This window comes from Psammomys obesus, unplaced genomic scaffold, assembly GCF_907164565.1.
Source record: "Psammomys obesus unplaced genomic scaffold, mPsaObe1.curated_primary_1811, whole genome shotgun sequence".
Lineage (NCBI taxonomy): Eukaryota > Metazoa > Chordata > Mammalia > Rodentia > Muridae > Psammomys > Psammomys obesus.
In genome coordinates, this window is record NW_026590405.1 from 3,951,860 (window position 1) to 3,974,649 (window position 22,790).

Here is a 22,790-nt window from a genome sequence, read left to right on the forward strand (position 1 = left end):
ATGGGTTCTGTTTCTATCTTTTTTTTTTTTTAATATGCAGGATAAGATCCTACAATGAACTATACAACATTTTTTTTCCACTTGTATTTTTTTGTCCCAAAGAAGTAAGACAACTGTTTCAGCTTTAATTATAGGTCTGTGTATTTAGGCAGGAATAAGGAAAAGGGCAAAGAGAGAAAAGAAAATGATCTTGAGACTCCCACGCGAGCCTGCCCTTCTCCTGAGGAGAAGCCTTAGCCCTCCTCAGAGCCCTTACATCATGTGCTGGGATGAGGCCCTGTGTACATGATTATTAGGTGGCACGAGGTCATCAGACTAACTCTAGCAATGCTGCCTAAGAAATGGAGGGCCACAGTGATGGGATGGCTCACCTAGCCACACTACTGCCGCAGAGCCCGGCCTTGTGCTGGGCTCAGCATGCTTTGGGGATTTCTGCAAATCCCCATATTCCATGTGCTGAATTTCTTTCTGATGCTTAAAAGGAGCTTTACTGAGATATAGTCGCCCATGTAAAATACATATGACAGCGAGGGGCTCTTCTTCTGAAGCTGAGGATTAAACCCAGAACCTTGAACATGCTAAGTAAGCACTCTGCCACTGAGCTATATCCCCAGTCTTCCATTTGTTTTTATTTATTCACTTCTCACTGTATAGCCCAGGCTGGCCTCAAACTCTCTCCATCATCTTGCCTCTGTCTCCAAAGTGCTAGGATTACAGGCATAGGACACCATGCCCAGCTACATTTATTTTTAAAAGTTGTCCTTTGAGGCCACAGTTTCTGGATGTGTCTAAAGCAGTCTGTAATAATTGTGGTTTATATTAGTCTCGGCTTCAAAAATGTTCTGTAAATTAAAAAAGCTGTCTGCTTACTATACTGTTCTGATCCAGAATGAGAGGCATTGCTAATTATATATGTTTGATTTCTTATTCATGAAATTTACTTCTTAGGAAAAACTGTGTTTCTGTTACAAATATTTAATCAGGTTTTTTGTAACTAGTCCCTATGTTTTGTCAGCAGAGCGATAAATCATGCACATAGTAAGGTTTGGGAGGCAGGCAAGATCCCAGCTGACTCCCAGCTGGTCAGGGAAAACGGGGACTGGAGGTGCCTACTGCCTTTAGTCTAACTTCTTAGATGATACAGTGTTGTGTGTTGTGTAAGATTGTAGCGACCGTTTCTGGCTTTGGGGATTTGGGAATAAGCTGTGCAGCCATGGAGAATACACTAGAGCTGCACTCTTCAGATGCCCTCTGGGTTTCCTCCTGGCATTTCTGAGTGCTGATCCCACACCCATCTTCAGTCCTCGATAAAGCATGGTTATGGTCAGCCCATTCGGTTCATTTCCAAGGGTGAGGTTGGTGAGACTAGGAGCCTGTAGGACTCGGAGTGGCCTCGGTTGAGCAGAACCACTTCTGTGACTCTGAACTTCCATTACAAAGGCCAGGACCTCTACTTACCAAGGTTCTGCTTTCCCTCTTCCCTCTGTCTTTGCCTGTGCTTGTTTTTCTCCCTGTCCTCACAACAGAATGGTAAGGGGCAGACCTATGTGCTTTCACCTTGGAGGTAGCAAAGTATTTTGAGGGCAGCTGGGAGGTGGCTTGGCTCAGGAGCAGCAGCTGGGCTGTGGGCAGTGTCCTCTCATAGCCATCCTGTTTCTGGAGTACAGGATTACCAGGCTGATCTTCCTTAATGTTAGTGGTAAGAACTGCTGATAAACTTGGCTGCAGAAAGATCACAGTAGGCCTCATCCCAGGAACAGAGACCCTGCTGTGTTCTACGTCTTTTGCTTGAGGGTTTTCAGCCAAACATTCTACTAGTAAACAGTATTTTCTTTGCTTTCCATCTGCTGGGAATTTTCCTTTGCAGATACTTAGGTCAGGACCTTTTTGTAGTATCTAGTTCTCTGTTGCTGTGATAGAACACTATGGCCAAAGAAACTTACAAAAAGGAAGAGCTTTATGAGCAGATAGTTCAAGAGGATTGAGTCAATTTTGTCAAAGAGGTGTGGAGGAGACAGGAAGCTGAGAGATCACATCAAGCATGAAGCAGAGAGAACTGTTAGTTTGGCAAGGCTACATAAACTCAAAGCCCGCCCCCAGTGGCGTACTTTCTCCATCAAGGCAGCACCTTCTAAACCTCACCAAACATCACTACCAGCTAGGAACCATGAATTCAAATACTTGAGCCTGTAGGGGGCATTGCTTACCCACACCAGCACTGCCCTTGGGTACGGTCATTGGAGTCTAGGATGATAGAGCTTGTTCCTAAGTCCCTTAAGTGTATACCATTTGAATGTTCACTAAAGTCTAACCCATACCCTGTCAGTTATGTTTCTCATACTGACATCTCATGTGATTCTGTGGTCATTTCTAGAGGTTAAAAAAATAAGACAAATGTAACCAAATACTGTTTATTGAAAAGTCCATTGTAACCTCATTAAGAAATAGATATGGCATTATTTATAGATAATTAATGGTAGCCATGTAAATAGTATCTTACAGCTAATAACCTTCCTAGATAGATAGGAAAGCAGCTCTGTGATGATTAGGTTACTGTGGCATTTTAGCTGTCTGTGTAAGACTCAGAAGCAGGTAGAGAATTTGTGGAGATGAGTTGGTTCTATTTAGGAACAACATGTTCAAGACTCATCCACATTTAAATTGGTTCCATTACAGGTGCCAAATTGAGGAGTCCAGTTAAAATGCCAAATACTGTAAGGTCTTGCTGATCTTTGGACCTGAACTACTCTGGTCAGCTATTTTGCAAATTGAGTTTTATAGTCAAGGAGGCAGTGCTGGAGAGATGTTGAGGGGAGAGATGTATGTGGTTCCATGCTGCCCTGGGCACCAGGAAGCAACGGCACACTCTCTGCTTCGCTCATAGGGTTTGGTCTGTGGGATAATCTTCCTTGAAGATGCTGTTACATTCATTGCCCTGTAAATGACTATATAGCTTTTTTGTCATTTTATTTATGGACTTGGCATTTCTCTGTAACCTGTTCACCTGCCCTGACCCTTCCATCTTACAGGGACTTGGGGGTGATGGTCGATGACTCTCCTGTGTGTGTGTGTGTTCAGCCTGAGGATGTCCGTCTTGGGCACTTATAATCAGTTCAGGGAGGATGGAGGACCTGGGAATAGCTTGTTTAATTAAAGCTTTCTCTTCCTCCCTTTCTCCCTCCCCCTCTCCCCCTCTCTCTTCCTCCTGCCTTTCTAACTCTGTAACTGTTGAGAAAAAAAATACTAGAAATTTGGTGTGAAAGGCAAGCCAAGAATTGTCAGTGCAGTTGTCACAGTAACAAAGATGGAATTGTGACTAAAGCAGAATCTTAACTCCATGTGGATTTTGCCACATTAAAAGACATATTTTGAAACAATCAGTGAAAGAGATTTTAGACATTTTTAGGTTAGGCTCAACCTTTTTTAAACCATGCTTTTATTCCTCGGCTCTGTCCTCTTCAGTGAGACTGGCTCCAGCCCTTGGGCTTGGCCAGGTTTCCTGTGAAGAGCAAGCAGTGCAGGTGTCGCGTGCACCTCCTCTGAGGGGCATTGCTGCGGCTCCAGTAGAGCTTCTTTACAAGACAGGGATAGATTGCCCTTGCACAGTCTAGCCAGCTGCTTTCCTCAGGGCCGTCCCTGGCCTACACAGGAAAAGCAGAGTCTTGTCCCTGAGCTCCGTTCCTTTCTCTTTCAGAAACTGAGACTCTTCAAAGAATCCCCCCTTTTTTTTTTTTAAAGAATAGTTTTTAAAATATTGTTTTTTTTTTCTTTCAACTAGTATTTATCTTGTAGATATTTTAGAAGAATACCAAAGGATATGGCATCTATTGTTTTGTACTGAAAGGAAAACACTAAAAAATAAAGCCACAAATTATTCTAAATTAAAGTCTCTACCTACCTCTTTCTATACACACACACACACACAACTGATTACATGAGGCTATGCGTACTTGCAGAGAAAGACAGAGGCAGAATTGGGGCTCTTGCCTCCCATCTAGCAAGGCTAGACATCAGGCTGTCACATTGAGGAGTGTTGTGTCCCCCGGAGACTTAAGATGAGACAGGGGAGCCCTTACGGGCCACCTGAGCTGAGGAGATGACTCTGCTCCTATCTCCTGAATGTCCCCAGGCCAATAGAGCAGCCACTAGCCCTTCAGAAGCTGACTCAGGATGTCCTCAGCAAAGATCCCAGGAACAGTCTTCTGTGTGACTCACTCAGTGCACTTCATCCAGAGCCTCTTCTGCGCCTCAGCTTGAAATTTCAGTATTTGGCGCCGCGCCAAAGAGGGAGGACTCCCCCCCCCCCAAAAGATGAGATCTCATCTTTGGACTCGGACTCCTCTTGGGTACCAAGGCTTTTTTTTCTGTGCTTTTTGCAAGTGCGTGTGCAGGGTAGCAGGGTGATGTTCTCAGCAAGTCCCTGTGGGTCCTGTTAGCCTAAGTCGGAAAGTTAAAGGTATCTAGCAGGAGGATGGTGGGGCAGAGGGGAGATAAATGTTTGCTCTTCTTGATAAGGAAGGGTGAGGCAGCTGAATGAAAGAGGCAGCATTTAATTCCCAAAGTAAGGTATTCTAGTGACACCTCCTGCAGCGCCAGTCAGTGTGGCAGGGTCTTGCTGCTGCAGAGCCTCCAGGGGAGAGATTTATTCATCTGCCTCCTTCACTGTGATTTCCTTCTTTCGGCCTTCCAATATCCATCACTGAAAAGCCTCCTCTCTGTATGGGAGTTTACCCTAGTGGCTTGCCTGGAATACATTTTGAAGGATTAGTGTACATGGCATGAAAACTGGCCCCTGTGCCCAGCACACACTGGTGAATATTCATGCCGACACCTGGAAGGGTTATTTCTTAAAAGGCAGTTCTTGCAGAATACATTTCAAAGAGGGAGTGTTTCCCTCTTGACTTGGGATCCCTCCTCCAAGCACATATGGGAGGAATGAGGTGGCAGGGGGTTGCAGATGCTTTGCTCATCTTCTGCAGCGGTGAAGAAGACCAGACCCTCCCTTGTCAGCCTCTGCCTGGGCTCCAGCCCTGAGCAGATCAGTGTAGGCAATTCTAGAGGGGGAAAGGCAACTGTTCACTTAGCCTTTGGTCCTGTAACCCACACCAGTTTGGTTTAATTATGGCTGTTGAGTAGTTAGGAAAGTTTAAAGTTGTGAATGTTCATCCCAAAATGTTTGAATTAAAACTTTTGATCCCAGCTTTGAAGACCTGGATCAAGAAAACTGTACCGAGTGGCCAGTGATCAAAAGAATCCTATTGAAGAACTTAATTAGCCATTTTCCCTGTAGCCATTACAAAAAAGAAATCATACTGACTGTTGCTTATTTTCTGACTTCTTGCCATTCTTCAAAAGATTAATCACACAGCAACATATTAAATTGATTAATTATCTTTTGTTTATAAGAACTTACAGTTAGTTCGGATTTTCACCTTTGTGTGGTACGGAGAAGATGTTGCTATTATTGTTCTCATTAATGTCTCTATTTTAATGGTAAGTCATGTACCACATGGGGAGTCATGATTTATCACATCTCAGCCTCGGAACAGAACAAACTACCTTTCCTCTAAGACCTTACATTGTAGAGCGCTTGTGACTTGCTGCTTTGATCTTGTGTTTCGGAGGGTGGTTTTCTGGTGGACTTCACAAAATGGGTATGTGGGGAGGAAAGGTTAAGAGAAGTAGATATGAGAGATATGCTAGACTTTGATTATATAGGTCCTAGGAGAATTGGTACTGGCTATAGGAGGTAAGGACAGGAAGGTGCAGCTGCCATAGGAGGTAGTGAGAGATCAGGGCCTGAACTGTTTTTCAAAGTCACTCAGCAAGTGCCCAGAACTTTGTAGATTGTGCCTGTGGGGAAAAGAGGAAGATTCACAGCTGGGGCAGAGGTGGGAACCCAGATCTGACTCAGGTGAAAAGGTCACACTGGTAAGAAAGAGAAAGAGACATAGGAAGATAATACTGGCTGTGTTAAGAGAGACCAGAAAAGAGATTTGCTAAGGGCAAAAATAGAGAAAGGACATGACTGAATAGGAGGAGTTTTGCCTTATACATTGTCTCCGCTGGGATGTTCTCTTGCCTGTGATACTGACAAGCCCTCCTACCTTGTTTTGCCCTTCCGTTCTCTCTCTCCCTCACCAGGTTCAGAGAATATAAAGATCTGCCTATAGCTAAATTGTGAGTTCTCCCCCAGACACACATCCTGTGAACACTTGACCCAAGGGAGTAGAATGGAGCTATGGAGCTTATTGCATCTCTGTTTGGTTCTGTTATTTGGTCCTTTGAGTAGGTGTGTGCATGTGAGCACACACTAGCATGTAGTTGGAGGGAGGGGCAAAGAGTATAGAGATGGAGCAGTGAGTGGGCCAGGTCGAAGCTCAGTTGGTAGAGCACTCTCATAGCATGTGTAAGGCCCTAGTTCAGTCCCCATCATTGCCAAAAATGAAAGGGAGGGAGGGAGGGAGGAGTAATGGGGCTTTGTGAGAAGTGCAGTTTTTCTGTGATCCACTCTCTTTCCCCATCCTCTACTCCTGCTCTGTGCATCCCCTAAAGTATAAGCCAGTTGAAAAGGTGGTGGGGACTAGTGGCTCCTCATTTGGGGAGCATCTTTTGGGTGTTATGCAGGGATGTGGAGTCACGTGAGTCTGTTTCTCCCCTACCTGTTGAGTGGAGGCCCACAGTGGAATCATTTTACCTTATAGGAGTCATAAAGACTGAAGAAGTCAAATCCCTAACACAAACCATCAAGTCCCGAGCTCTTTGTCAGGTCTGTCTTTCTTACCTTACCAGTAATTTCATAGAATCCAGGGAGGGGCCCAGATCACAGAAATGCACATTGCCTTTAGCTCTTAGAAGACACTGACTGGCCTTTTAAAGTCACAGAGGCACCTCATACTCTACCTGGCTGAGTGCCAGAGGAGCCACACCCTGTGCTCAGCCTCCTGATCCTTGTCTGTGCCTGCTGGGAGCCCATTTCACTGAGTGTGTGTCCACACTAGCAGGAAGCCGCTGGCGGCCTTGCTACAGAGAGGGGACTTGGTAACTGCCGGGTTTAAACTCCGGGAAAGATCTGTAAAAGCTGCTCCCTGCTTCATGTACTGTGCCTAGAAGATCTGCAGCCGCAGGACTGCACACCCTGTCAGCTACCGTGGGGCCAGCAACCAGTCTCACACGTTTGATGCCGCCTTCTTGCTTAAGGAAGGCTCTGTATTGCAAGAGTCACCTACAAATTAAAAAAAAAAAAAAAAATGAGCTTTTCTTTTGAGAGACCTTGGCTTAGACATAGTTTTCTTATATTCACATGAAACACATAAAATGAAAGAAATTTCTTCAAAAACAATGAGTGTGTAGTATGAAATATAGATCATAAGACAAGGCCAAAACTTATTTGTTTAAAAAAAAATTAAAGATTTGCCAAGTGACTGAATGATGTAAAGGTAACTGGGGCCGTGCTTAGTCCACGACAGGAAATTAGCCAGTGACTTAGACAAAGAGCTCTGCATTGGGAAGTAGGAAGTGTGCAGATTATAAACGGTTATTTTCCCCTCCTGTGAAAATGAATGCGCACCCAGTTTGAATGGGTGTGATCTGTGCAGATGTGAGCTGAGGCAGTGCTTAGTCACTGCTGCTCATCGCACACTCTGCACTGATTGTGACAGCCCCTGAGTAGAGTCCGCTCTTCAGATCCCATCCCGACCCTGAATTTAAAGCCATCTCCAAGCAGAAGAACCGTTGCCCCAGTTAGCTGATGAGATGGCTAGAGTCCTGTCTTGTCTCAAAGTTTTGGAAAGCTTTTCCTTGTCTCGCTGTGCACAGTTGCACCCCATAGGCCTGTTCTCCACTTATCGTTCCCTGGCTCATGCTGTGCCAAATGTAAGTTAGAATTAAAGATGCAACCCTCTTTCATTAGCATTTATCGTAATGTGATGGCCTCCACAGGTGTCTGTTCTGCCAGCTCCCTTATCTATCCATCCATCTATCTATCCATCTATCTATCTATCTATCTATCTATCTATCTATCTATCTATCTATCTATCCATCCATCCATCCATCTCCTTTTGGGGAACCACTGCATAAACAGAAACTCCAGACAGCAGAGCATCGAGAGCCTGAGCGAGACTCCACCTTGACCAGGACCTCTGTGTCTGTTTCTTGGTGAATTCATCTTCTGTGTCTGCTGTAGTCTGAGTGGGAAATGCCCTCCAAGGCCAGCATGTTGAGAGGCTTGGTGCCTAGCCCATGATGCTTCTCGGAGATGGAAGAACCTTTTAGAAGTGAGATGTAGTGGAAGAGGCCATCTGCAGATCGCCTGAGAAGGGGTGTTGAAACCCTGGCCCACCCCAGCTCTCCCTGTTGGCTGCCTGGCTATAAGCACTTTCTTTCACTTACCACTGTCTCAGCATGGACCCAGAAGTAATGGCCACTAGGTAACACTAAAACGTCAAAGACAGCTATGACCAGGCATAGTGGTGCACATGTTTAATCCTAGCACTTGAGAGGCTGAGGCAGACATGTCCGTGAGTTCGAGGCCAGCCTAGTCTATATATAAAGTTCCAGGTGAGACCCTATCTGAAAACAAAACAAAACAAACCGAAATAAACCTCACCCATTATAAAGTTTATTATCTCAAACCTTTTGTCACAGTGATGGAAAGCTGGCAGGCTCAGCCTCCTAGCTTTGGGAGGCTAAGCAGCATCACACAGTACCTGGAGACCATGATGTATTCTGACTAGCGTACTTGCCAAGAACACATTTCTTCTGGTGAGAAGCTTGCAGTTACCCCTACTGTCAGAACACTGGTGTCCCTCTGCCCTAGAAGGCTATAGCCCACTTGGAGGCACTTGGGATCTTCAGGGCAGCCATTTGGTTTCTTCAGACTTTTTGGATAAAATGGACCATGGCCCTGGTCTCCTGCTGAGAATCTCATTTTGGACTTGCAATCCTCCAGCCGCTCTGCTCAGCTGGACCTTGCCCCCAGTCTAAGAACAAGTATGCACCATGAGGTGCTGTGGCCGCCAACAGGAGAGCCTTTCATCTGTGGGAAAATTCCTGTTTCTCTGCAGTTGAGCTGTCACTCTGGAGCTCTGTTTCCTCATCAGGGAGCTGTCTGCCCCTTGTTGACCACAGGGATTAGAACGGTGTCCTCACATTGTGTCTTTCTGTTTTGTACTGGAACAGTGAGAACTGGATTCTTCAATGAGGTGAAAGCCCCTTAAGTCCCCGCTTGATCCCAGCATCTGATCCTTTTCCAGATCCTCGGTTCCAACATCCATCTACTCCTCAGCCAAGAAGTGCTCAGCACTTCCCTGGATCCACTTTCGTGGATCCTTGGCCCTGCACTGAGTCCTCTTGTCACTAGGACAAAGTTCTGCAGTGCCCCTCCTGGTTGGTTTTGCAGTGGTCGTGGTGATTAGTCGATGCAAGTCCAGTCAGCCCCTGCAGAGCCCCCCCCCCCCGACATTGAGCCTATCCCTCACCTTGTCACCTCACACCTCAGTCCTGCTACTCTAGACCTCTCCTGCAGCAGGAACACCATCATCCAAAGAGAGACACCTCACTTTCTTCTTTGTTTTTCCTGTTACCTCTGTCCTGCTGCCACCAAGTCAGCATTGTCACACTCATAGCATCTACTTGTTATCACATACCTTTGCCCCAGTGTTCTCGGCTGTGAACTTAGCTTAGGCCTGGTTGGTTCTAAGTGACAGAAGCCAAATAAAATGGCCTAAGCCATAAAGGTGGCTTCATGGTGATTGGGGCCATTTGTCATGAATCCTCAGGCAGAGACTGATGTCAGTCATGGGATGAAACCAGATACAGGAATGTGTCAGGAGCAGCCCCCGGGTGTCCAGGCTCTCCTTATCACACCCATGGTTTCTTTCTTCCCTCCAGTGTCTGAGATTAGAGAAGGCAGCCTGGAAAGTCTGCCTCTTCATTCTCATTTAAGTTAGCAGGGCTAGTTAAGCTGGATTCTCGCTGCATCCTCCAGCTTTGAGAAAAGAAATGTGATTAGTCCAGCATGATCTGCTTTCTAGGTGCAGCCAGGTCTGCAGGACAAGGTGGGCCCAGGGACTCGGTGCCCACTTTGAAATGGGTCTGCAAGCCGTTCTCAGAGAACGACATGTAATGTAGTCATAGCAAACCCTCCAGTGCATATGAAGAGGGCCATAAAACTGTTAGACCCGCAAGAACCCCAGGAAACCATGAGAGGCAGACACTGAAGTTCACAAGGAATGAACTTGAGGATAAGTAGGTTCAAAGATTTACCTAATGGTGCTTAGCGTTTGGTAAATAATTTTTGAATTGTTAAATGAAAGCTATTTCTGAGGACCTTAACGCTTCTTTAAGATTATGTGTACATTTTCGGAGGTTATGAGTGTCTTTGACTGGAAGTTTGTAAATGAATTCTGTAAGTTATTCCATTGCTAATAGCCTCGTAGTTGGTCTTGCTGTGGCTGGTCGTTTCCCCAAATGAGGAAGCTCTTAGCAACAGCAGCGGTGTGCTGTGTCCCCACGTCGTCCAACGAGGCTGCCACAGAGAGAAGCAATTAGAAACAAGCCAACAGGCCGTTGCTCCTGGTCTAAAGGCACCAATTCAGTGGAGAAGCTGTTGATCTCTTCTATTAGACTTCAGCCATTATTCACAGTCTGGCATGGAATTAATCCCTTAAGAAAGGGAGGGAAAAAAAATGCCATTCAGCACAACATAGTTTGTCATCGCATGCATAATGCAGGCTTTCCAATTAGAATGCTACAATTTGGGAACTTTCTTCACAGACTGATGAGAGAGCAATTATTTTAAGAAGGGAAAACTCAGTCCATTGGGTTTGCCTCCAGTCACTTCTGACTCAGGCCACAAAGACAAGAGTTTTGAAATCATATTCACTATCGAATTTTGTATCAAAACACCAGCAAGGAGAGCAATTAGTTGCTGTAAACTGTGCCCCGGGTAATCAATGGTATGCAGCCAGCCTGAGCATTTATGGAAGATGTAAGCAGAATCACATCTGCTAATCAATTTTATAAAAAAAACTAGCACCTCTTCACTTTAGGGAACCTCCGTGGTAAGGATAAGGGGAGCTGGAGGAGACAACATGTAATGTCACCAGGCATTCCGTGCAGTGCTCATTAGAGGACGAGGTCTGTGACAGTCACTCACGGCCCTGATCTGCGTCGGTGAATCTCTCTGGTGGGATAAAGTCGGCCTCTTTGAAAATGGCTTCTGTGGGGTGGAAAAGGGAGGGCTATGTTTAAGGAGCTCATCTCCTTTAAGGTCATGAGGAGTGTCTGTGCTGGATGATCACACTCTGCAAACATTCCCAGCCAGATTACAAGCCAGAAATGTCTCTATGCTGTCAGTGCGAACACCTAAGAACCGACTGCAGGCAGACAGTGAGGGCACTGCGGGGCTTTACAGTGTGCTTATGAGAGCCAGATTCTAACCTAAGACAGAAAGGAGCTTGGTTTCTGTTAGGGTTTTAAACTGTTCCTGCTTTTTCAGTTCAATCAATAGAAGGTTTTATTCCTGATGAAGCCCAGGTTCCCAGCAAGTATGCATTCTGGTACATGGGTTTGAATCCTCTAGAAGTCCAAGTGTCGGAGACAGCCCTCCTTTGCTAACCTGCCATCCGTCAGTGTCCCTTGCACTCAAGAGTCACCGTGACCCTGCATTCCCCAGGGACTCTTAAGAGAAGAATAGAAAGGAGATGTCTCAAGCAGTCTGTGCTCTTGGCTGCTATTCAGGAAAGAAAAAATTTAGGCTAGAAGAAATTACTGAGGTAAAGATCGATGGACTAGGCTAATAAAAATTAATATCTTTAGCGTGCCAACTGTGATAGGCAGTGAATTAATATCCTGTAGACGTAGAGGACATTTTGTAAGTCATTAATAACAGAATAAATATAGAAAATACACAAAGTGTCCAAGATCAATGATAAGTTTTTTAAAAACCTACATATTAACAAAATGTGTTTTGTCTCCAGCACTGGCATTGTTTCTAAGTGCGATTCCTGGTCAGATGTACAGACACAGGCACTAGCTAAAAGTTGCTGGCAGTATAACTGGTTACAGATTTTTTTTTTTTTTTTTTTTGGTTGAGGATGGGAGAAGAGAGGTCTACAACTATTTTATAATACACACCATAACCTCAAAATGAGAAATTTTTCAGTACAAACTTTCAAAGGAAGTAGTGGATTTAGCTAAGAATGTTTAGTAAAGAATTTTTCTAATAATGGAATATTATTAACCATCTAAATGTTGAGCACCAAAAGACTGATTAAATCATGAGACATCAGTAGAATGAAATGCTATGAAGTCAGGCCCTAAGATATAGATGACGTGAGACATGGAACTCACTCTGTAGATTAGGCTGACCTTGAACTCGGAGCTCCACCTGCCTCTGCCTCCCAAGTGCTGGATCAAAGGTGTGCGCCACCACTAGTCAGTTTACAGGTTCTTCTAATATTTTAGTGACTCCAAGAATCTCTGAGGACATTTACGATACTCATAATTGCTCATCTTTCTGTATCATCTTCATATCTTGTATCCTTAAGGTAGTCTCTTTCCATGAAACATTTTGAGATCTGGTTAGATTCTGTCCCACAGGGAATGAGTGTTTTCATTCGGGTTCTATGTAAGACACTCGTGTTTTATTTGGGAAGGTGAGGGTTGTAACGCTTTGGTTCTCTATTAATAATCCAGAATCCTGTGTGAGAGGTGGGTGTGGTGGTGCACTCCTTTAGTCCCAGCACTCGGGCGGCAGAGGCAGGCAGATCTCTTGAGTTTCAGGCCAACCTGGTCTACAGAGCAAGTTCTGGGACAGCCAGGGCTACACAGAGAAACCCTGTCTCAAAACAATAACAACAACAAAACCAGAAGAAGAATAACAAAAACACTCAAAACAAAAACCAGAATCCTAGTGAGGTAGTCTCCAGAGAAACCTGTTACTGGAGAACTGTGAGATAAAGAGAGCATCTTCATCTTGAAGTCCCTTATCTGTAAGAGCAAGTGACTATGATCTGGTAGCAAGCAGAACTTGAAACTGGAACCGAGAACTGAAGGAAAGGGAGCTAGGTCACGGGCACAGGCCTGTCATCTCAGCTGCTCGGAGGCCTGAAAGGCAGGGGACCATAAATTTCAAGACCTATGTAGGCTGCAGAGTGACAGTTCAAGGCCAGCTGTGGCAACTGAGACAGTGCCTCATAAAGGAAAGTAAGAGGCCTGTGATCATAGCTCAGTGGTGGAACACTTGTCTAGCCCTGGGCTAAGTACGCAGAAACAGTCCCAGCAGCATTAATTCTCCAGAGTAGCCTTATGCATGACACACAACTACGTGTGCAAGGGATGTGGGCTGCAGTACCAAGACTAAAGAAGACGCTAGGAGTGGCTGTTTGGGGGGTGGGTTACAGTTGAGATACAATCTAGATATGTAAACTAGGAATAACAGGGATACTTGGCAGGGGGATTACAGAATGGGGTTTTGGTTGGGATACCAGGTTAGAATCCTGCATCCCTCACACACTGACAATGAGCTTAGATAAGGTACTTAGAGCTGCAAGGCTCACTTCTACCATCTATGTAATGTGAGGAGAGCAATGCTAAGAGGATATGTGGGTGGTTACAATAGACCAGACTGTGCAGGGCACTTGACTGTGGGGCCTGATCCACGTAGCCATTAAAGAAACGTTGGCTGTCGTGATCATCGTTGTTACTGCTGCGTTTGCCCAGCTGACATCCACTGAGCACTGGCTCTGAGTCTGATGCTAGCCCAAACTCCAAGTATAGGAAAACCATTTAGACATGGACGCTGCCTTCAGGGCACCCACTGTTGTAGATGACTGGCACATGATGTGACTCCCTGTTAGGCAATGTGATGGTGCCCATACTTTGTTTAGGCAAAGATGGCTGATACAGTGGAAACAGTGATCTGTTTCCTCTGAGGCATGGTCAGTGGCAAACACAGACCCCATATTGAGAGGCTCAGATTCCGTTTTTACTTGGAGAGCCACACATGTAGAGCACACAGATCTTTTGTGCACAGCTTGATGACTATTTACATGCTCCTTCAGCCATGTAACTACCACTGAGCTCAGACCAGCACATCTCTGGCCTTCTAGAGGGTGCCCTCATCCCATTTCCCAGTCAGCACCTTCCTAGAAGGAACAGGTGTTCTGAAACTAGCTGAGTGTATGCTGCTTTGAACTTCGTGGAAATGGGCTCATACAGCCCGTTGAAGTTAGCTGAGCAGGAAAAGGGCTCACAGCAGGACTGAGATAGTTAAGTTCTCAGATAATGAGTACATTTTCTGGTGCAGTTGGCCCTCACACTTGGGGTCCACACACATTGATTTAAAGGTATTGGTTTACATAAAAGGGCACAGAATTTTTTTTCAATTCCTGTAAAACTATAGGACAAAACTATTTGCGTAGCATTTACTTTGCATTGGGTATTATAAGGAATGTAAGGATAATTAGTATTTTGTAGGAAGCCAGTTAGGACATTAACAGCCCTGTAGTCACAGCACTCTAGAGGCTGAAGCAGGAGGATTGTGGATCACTGGCTTAGCCTACACCATGATACCTTGTCTGTGGAGAATGTGTGCGCATGTGCATATGTGCGTTACACAAACATCTTCATATATGTGTGTATCTGTCTACATTTATGAGTTTATACTCACATATATGTAAGAGGTATGTGACTATGACTGCATAGGTCTTGTGTATATAGTATATATGTTTATATATAGGGTTGGTAACTGAGGACTTGAACGGCCAGAGTTTGGGGGCGCTGGGACTAATCTCTTAAGGGACAGCTGTACCCACAACAGGCAGCCTTACCAGAGTCAAGTGCTTGTGCTTGCTAGGCAAGTGCTTGCTTGCTAGCATCCGTTAGAAAGTGCTCATGCCCTGAGCAGGTGTTTCTGGGATGTTAGCCTCAGCTAGCTCAAATGCTACAATAGAAGCTGGAGAACCTGAAAAGATGGCACAGGCATATTCTTTATTCTTCCTCCTAAGCCCGTCTGAACTTGGCTGCTAAGGGGACCTCGGCTCCCTGAGATTGGGTGGTTAGTGAAGCAGACGTCCAAAGAGGTGACCTCCAGCCTGACCCCGGCCTTCTCTTCATTTTCTATTGGGATTTGCTCTCCTTCCGAGGCCCTGCATGCAGGGCGGGGCGCAGGGCATAGGGAGAGGGTGACGCAAGGCCCCATGGCAGGTGCAAAGTAAACGGAGTGTTCTCTGTTTGTTCAGGTTGTTACTCTGGGACTGTGATGATCGAAGCTACAGCTACTACGTTGAGGTCTCCACCAATCAGCAGCAGTGGACCATGGTGGCTGACAGAACCAAAGCAGCCTGCAAGTAAGTAGCACCCTTCACTGCAAGGGCAGATCTCTGTGAGCCCAGAGGCCCTGGAGAAGATCCGTGCAGCCACCAGGGAGGTGAAGTGCGTTCCCGCCATCCTTTGTTTCAGTTTGACCGTGTAGCATTTAAACGAGTTTATTTGGTGTGCCCAAATAAGTTTACCTATGAGCTGAGCTTGAAAATAACTGACATACTCACACAGGGAAGTAAGAGACTCCTTGTGTAGTCCTCTCTCTGACCTCCAAGCTCCTCACTACCAGTTTAGGAACTTCAGCTTCCTCGGAGAATTTTACACGAGTGGCTGTTGCGGGGCTCTGTCGTTCCTCATAGCAGACCTTGTCCGGTGCCTAAACTAAGGAAAGCCATGATGCGCTCTTCCTGGCCTTTGCCCTAGGGCCTCTATTTGAGCTCACCTGGCTGTGGGAACACCTAGAAAAGAGGATCCTGTGGATTCTGACCAGTCTTCCACCGTGGTGCATGAAGAGAGCTCGGTGCCTATTGGGGGAGAGTTTCTTCTGGGGAACAAAACAGAGCAAAGCTGAGACTTTGTATTTTAAAACTAAATTATGGTTCTGTGTTAGTCAGATTTCTATCCCTATGACATAAAACTGAGTAACAGCATACACAAGAGAGAGGGTTTTGGGACTCGTGTTTCAGAGGTTCCTGTCTGTGTTCATGAGCTTTCCTAGTGAGCACTGAGGAGCTGGAGGAAAAGAGATGGTGGAGCCCCTCCATATTTCCAGGCCATGCCTCTGATCACCTCACTTCCTTTCACTAGATCCTGCCACCACCTCCCATTACCAGGCTGGTGACCAAACAAGCCTTTACACATGGGCCTTGGGTTGGGGAGGGGCATTTTTTACCCAAACTATAATACCTTCCTGTACTCTCAAGCTTGCCCTCACAGGGAAGTGTGTAACTGAGTATTTTTTAGTACACCCACAGAATTGTATAGCTATTGCTATCTGTTCTGCAACATTTTTATTACCCCCTCCCCAAAATAAACCTATTTCCCTTCGAGGCCTTCAGCATGTAGTAATTTACTTTCTGACTTAGGATTTGCAAACTGTGGGAAGCCTACGTGAATGGAATCAAATGATGTGTGATCTTTTGTTCTCAGTTTCTTCCCCTTAGCATGTTCTCCACTTCCTCTTGCTTGTATCCAACATATATGAGGGTTTTCTTTTTGTCTGAGTGAATAATATTCTTGCGTGTGACCTCATTTTTTTCCGTTGTTCATCCTGACAAATACTTGAATTGTTTCTTCTCTTCAGCTTTAATGACTAAGGCTGCTTTGCATATTCCTGAACAGCAGAATGTGTGAGCATACTGTTTAAGTGATTGTGGATATATCCCTAGGGGGAAAATTGCTGCATCATATTTCTTAATGGCCTTGATGACAGTGAGCTTGACTCAGTGTCCAGTGCCACCAGCACTATTCGAGTAAATGTTTTGAACTTTTTGCAGAGTGGCCAAACCGCTTTGCATGGCCTTGAGCAGTATGCGAGGGACCAGTTTCCCGTTCTTGCTAGCCTTGTTGTCATTACCTTTGGGCTGCAGGCAGTCCCAGAGGCAGTGAAGGAGGCACCACTAAGGCTTCGATTGGCATTGCGCTGTGGCTCATGCAGCTGAGCGTCTTCTTGTGTGCTTATTTGGCTGTAATTTCTTTTCTAACGTCTGTCCTTTGGTTGGTTGGTTGGTTGGTTGGTTGGTTGGTTGGTTGGTTGGTTGGTTGGTTGGTTGGTTGGTTGCCAGGATTCCTCACCCACCAGGCAATTGCTCTCACTGAGCTATGCCCCTGGCCCGTGGTTTCTTAATGGCTCTGATGACAGGTGTGCTTGACTCAGTGTTCAACATCAGCACTACTGTTAGAGGTGTCATCACACAGCATGTTTTATGGTGATGCTCACACTCAGGACTATAATAAACAAGCTTCAGTGTTCAACTGGTTTCATGTAACACTGTGATTAACATGGGTGTTCTTGCTTGTCAAGTGGTCCCTTCTTGTGGGTTTATATGGCTTAGGGGCTCATCAGCATCTTCTACATCTAGAAGATACAGGTCATGGAAGCAGAAAGAGAAGTTGTAGCTTCATCTCAGAAGCCCTGGCTTGCATGGTGTGCCTTCCTTCTACTCATGTGCCACTTGTACAAAAACAGCCTGTCCTCACTAGTGTAGTGAGGCCACCACTTGTCAGGGGACATGAGTCCTGTGAGAACCTTGGCCACAGCATAGGAAAACTGTTGTCCGCTAACTGGTATTCCAGGACTTTCATACATTGGACCTCATTGCCTGAATACAAGGTACTTTGTGGGATGCTGCCCTCATTTTATAAAAGAGAAAATAGTTTGGAGAGAAGGAGCATCTTTCCCAAGGAGCAGAGGTCAAGTTTTGATCCAGACTCTTTGCAACATAGCACACACTTTACAGTACCCCCAGTATTACTGAAGAACACCAAACCACCCTGTGTGGAGAAAACGGGAAGAAGGAGGATTACGTTGTTTCCAGTGCTGGATGCCTTTACAAACAATGGTGTGTTTCTAGGCCCCATGAGCTACCTGCACCATTCCTCTCTCCAGAGCCAGCTGCTGAGCACAGTTGCCATGCATACTGGTTGCCCACAGCTCACCGTCTAACATTCTTGACAATCTTCTCTGTCATTTATATGTTTCTTTACAAGGCTCCATCCAGCAGCCTCCCCAAGCCTTCCACAAGAACACACTCGCTGTAAATAGATGCCTGTGCTGGTGGTCTGTATTGAGCTTACTGGGGTTTGTGAGTGTGAAGCCCCTCTGTGCACACATTCTCTCAGTGCCTTTGCTTGACCACCAGCATCTTATTGGTTTGTTTCTATTAATTGATGGGCTTAAATAATTGACAAGATTCCAGCTTTCACCGTAGCACTTAGGTTCTCCAGGAGTGTTTTACATATGAAGAAGCTGTGGCTGATGCATCAGAATGAAAGAGAAGAAAAAAGAAGGCAAGATCTGTTGGCCTCATTATATCAGTGGAACCAACAGTTAGGATTTTACGTTTACAGACATAATCTCAGTTTACTGTACCTCCCACCATTAATGTGGCCCTTAAAACAATACGCAGTTTTCTTCTCACTTAGGTACATGAGAGCAGATGTTGCTCTCAGAGGTTCTTCTAGCATCTAGACCTGCAGCCTCCTATTATTGAAAGGCAGCTCCGGGAGGGTGGCTGGTACAGAGGCAGGTGTGGCTCTGCTCTTGTTTGCTTTCCAGGTGAGGGGTTCTTCCCTGTGGTAGACAGTTGAATTTTGATATTGGCAGGTTTTTTGTTTTTTGTTTTTTCTTAAACGTTTCTTTGCTCTTCTTTAAATTGTTGAACCCTAATCTTTTCTAACAAACAAAAACAGCACATAGAACATTGAGCAGTACAAAGGGTGTAAGCAGAGAGCCAGACTTGACCTTCCCGTCTTCCAGTCCACTCCTCAGAGGTGTAGACGCCTTTGACTTGCCTGTAGGGTTTTTGTTTGTTTTGTTTCCTGTTAACTCGGTGCTATCAACAGCATCTTGTTCCTCTGTTTATTTACTAGCATTGTTAACTCTCTAGTACAAAAAAGTAAGAAATTTTAAACTACTTATTTCTGGATTACATTTTTTTTCTTTTTAGTTCTATTAAAAGTATATTTTTTTAAATAAATGGTATACCTGACCATCTGCTTTCTGATCCATCCTTTAAGGACAGAACTTCTTGACTTCCCACTATGTTGATGAAAAAATGGATAACCTGTGTTTCACTGTGTCTTTCCTAACTTCTTATTTTTGTTTTTCTTTGCTTTTCTCTCCTTCCAGCTGACCACATTAATATTGTTAAGGTTTATGATAGTTATTTTAATTATGACTCAGAGTTAAACTTTTTTTTTTTTTTTTTTTTTTTTTTTTTTTTGAGACAGGGTTTTTCTGTATAGCATTGGTTGTCCTGGGCTTGCTTTCTCACAGAGAAACTGTGAACTCAAACTCACAGAGATGTGCCTGCTTCTGCCTTCCAAGTGCTAGTATTAAAGGCTTGCGCCACCACACCACGTTCTTAGAGTTAAACTTTTTGTGTGGCCATAAAGATCCTGAAGAGGAAACCACTCAGAAGTCGTTGTGATAGTCTCGTTATATAAGCATTGTCCAGAAGCTGTGTGCTGATTGGTCAGTGAGGGAAACGCTACACTGCTACTCCAAGCACGAGCCCCCCTGAGGAGAGCTGTGTGCCAGACTCTGGGCAGATGGGCGAGGCCCTCTGTGAGTGCTCAGAATGATCCCACTGTCAGGTGGCTGCCTTCTGTTGCCCACGGTTCCCAATTGCTTAGTTTTTCTGTCAGTGCTGCTTCTGGAGCTTGCTGTTCACTCATTGGCTAATTCTGGGCATATTGCTTCCTGTACTTACTCTGTAGTGTGATGTAACATTTCCTTTCTTTCCTATTAGGTTGGCATTTTCTCGTTTTCGTTATTTGTAGAGCATGGTGAAGGGTTAACAAAATCCTTTCTCTGTGAGTGAGATGCTGACCTAGGATCCAGTTCCCTTGCTTGATCCATTCTCCATGAAACCTCACAGAAGTGAATGTTAGCTGTGCTGTTAAGCAGCAGGGCCTATGAGCAAATCATCCCTAGCCCATATACAGCCCTTGGCCTAGGAGGCGACACATGCATGGTTAGAAGCTCCCTGGGAATGATGGTTTTGTGACTGGGCATGTCCTGTTATTCTGGGACAGAGCTTGTGGGCTGTTGCTAGGAAAGGTGCTTCATGTTTAGAGTGTGAGGTTTATCCCTGACGGTCTACTCCTGTCTGTCACTGAGTCGCACTCACTGCATATCTCATGCAGGATGCACAGTTGGGTAAACTGCTATAAGAAAGAAACTAGCGGGACTGTCCTGGTGGTTGGTTGCTTTTTCATTCCCTCTCATAGGTTACTCCTAAGCCCCATGTAGCTTTCTTGGTCTCTTAAGTCAGAATGTTTAGTTAAGATCATCAGTAGACACTGTGTAGAGTAAATCTGTAGATTTTTTTTCCCCAGAAAAGTATGCCAAAACAAATAAGAAAAGTGAGGTATCCCAAGAGCAGAAAAACACACATGGTGTATACACACTTATAAGTGGACATATAGTATAGGATAATCATTCTAAAATCTGTACACCTAAAGAAACTAGGCAAAAAGGAGGACCCTGGGTAAGATGCTCAGTCCTCATTCAGAAAGGCAAACAGGATAGACATCAGAAAAGAGAGAAAACAGGGAACAGGACAGGAGCCTACCACGGAGGGCCTCTGAAAGACTCTACCCAGCAGGGTATCGAAGCAGATGCTGAGGCTCATAGCCAAACTTTGGGCAGAGTACAGATAATCTTATAAAGAAGCAGGAGATAGAAAGACCTGGAGGGGACAGGAGCTCCACAAGGAGAGCAACAGAACCAAAAAATCTAGGCATAGGGCTCTTTACTGAGACTGATACTCCAACCAATGACCATTCATGGAGATAACCTAGAACCCCTGCACATATGTAGCCCATGGCAGCTCAGTGCCAAGTGGATTCCACTGTAATGGGAACAGGGACTGTCTCTGACATGAATTCAGAGGCTGACTCTTTGATCACCTCCCCCTGGGGAGTACAGCCTTATGAGGCCACGGAGGAAGACAATATAGCCAGTCCTGATGAGAACTGATAGGCTAGGGTCAGATGGAAGGGGAGGAGGACCTCCCCTCTTAGTGGACTGGGGGAAGGGGCATGGGAGGAGAAGAGGGAGGGGGGCAGGATTGGGAGGAGACAAGGGAGGGGGCTACAGCTGGGATACAAAGTGAATAAATTATAATAAATTAAAAAATATATAAAAAACACCAAAAAAAATTGTTTTACATGTCTGAATCACAGCTGCATAGGAAATTGAGTTCCTCCAGAAGTTTCGTTCCTGTATAAAGTTCAGCCTTTCAGAGCCTCAGACTCTTGCCACTTAGCATCCAGTGTTGGAGAAGAATCTGCTACTGGCCCAATTTCCGTTTCTTGTAGTAACTTACCCCCCCTCTAGTGGCTCTTAGGGGTGCCTCTTCATCCTTGGGGGACTGACAGCTCAGTGCTGTGGCTAAACGTGTGTAGCCAGCCGCCCACCCTGTGCAGGTGGCTTCAATCTGGGAATCCGTCCAGTTCACAGAGCATGGCAGAACAGTGCTTCACACGCCCACTTTGTAAAAATTAACTCAAGTGCTTCCACCTCTTAGAGTTTGCAATACCTCTTTTATTATATTGCTGCTCTTGCCTGTTTTTAAATTTTTTATTACAGTTTACTTTTGGGTTGTGCATGCCTATGAAAGTCACAGGGTAACCTGCAGGAAGAGGTCCATGGGGAGAACCGACCCAGGGACCAGGGGTCCAGCTCAGGTCCTCAAGCATGCTGGCAGACACCCTCGCCTGCTGAGGCAGCTTCTGGCCTTGCCTGTTTGAGGTCGGTCCCCACTTTGTAGCCCTGGCTGGACTGGAACTTTCTGTGAAGAGCAGGCTAGCCTCAAATTTGTGGTAATCCTCCTGCCTCTTGAGTGCTAGTATGACAGATGTGAACCACCGTGCCTGGCTTCCTTTGTATTTCTTTGAAGCCATATTAGAGGCTTCCAGAAATGGAGAAAAGTGAACATATCTGCAATGTGGGCCATCTTGCATCTAAAGTACCCGCTCCCCCAATGTTGCCTGGCGCCCTTGGCATCAGCCACTGCTAAGTCCAGTGCCTTGAATTGCTGTCTGTCTGTTTCTCTGCCTCGCTGCACCTCCACCTGTCGCGCAGCTGTCCTACTTCCTGTTGGAGTGTGTCTCTCAAGTGCTGACGCCGTTGTGTTCACACCTTAACCATTTCTTTGTCTGACCTTAGCCATCTTCCCTCCCAGACCAATGCCTTGGCAAGCATTTTGGCAAATGGAATGATCAGAGCAAATGAATTGAGTGGTGACTGAAATTGTATCCTGTCATTGAGAGCACTCTGGTCGTAATCTGGAGGCCTCGGTCTAACTCCTGGGCCCCAGTATCCTCACAGAGTTATGTCTGCCTGCCAGATTGGCTGCCAGACCCCTTCTGAGAAGCTTTAGTGTTTTCCAACATAAGAATTCGTTAAAAAATGATGTTGCAGAGTTTTTAATCACCTTAGGAAACCATGTATGTCCTGAGGATTTAGAAGCAGAGTACAGATCCAGGCAGTGGTGGTGCACGTCTTTTAATCCTAGCACTCGGGGAGTTAGACACAGGTGGATCTCTGTGGGTTTGAGGCCAGCCTGGTTGATAGAGTAAGTTTCAGGACAGCCAGGGCTACACAGAGAAACCTTATCTCAGAAAATCCAAAACAACAACAAAAAAAAAGCAGAGAAGAGAATTCTGAGAGCATTATCAGAAGGGAGAGAAAACCCAAAGGAACTATGCCACCATATCAGTAGTGAGTGCCCTTG

At 45.4% G+C, this 22,790-nt stretch overlaps 1 protein-coding gene across 1 annotated transcript in view; it reads left to right on the plus strand.

Annotated features, from left to right (window-relative positions):
- The window catches only part of Btbd9 (BTB domain containing 9), a 340,575-nt gene that overhangs the window by 265,845 nt on the left and 51,940 nt on the right, over positions 1 to 22,790 (plus strand). Inside the window, exon 9 of the mRNA XM_055607113.1 lies at positions 15,246 to 15,353. Within this exon, the coding sequence (XP_055463088.1) occupies positions 15,246 to 15,353 (108 nt within the window). The remainder of the gene's footprint in view (positions 1 to 15,245; positions 15,354 to 22,790) is intronic.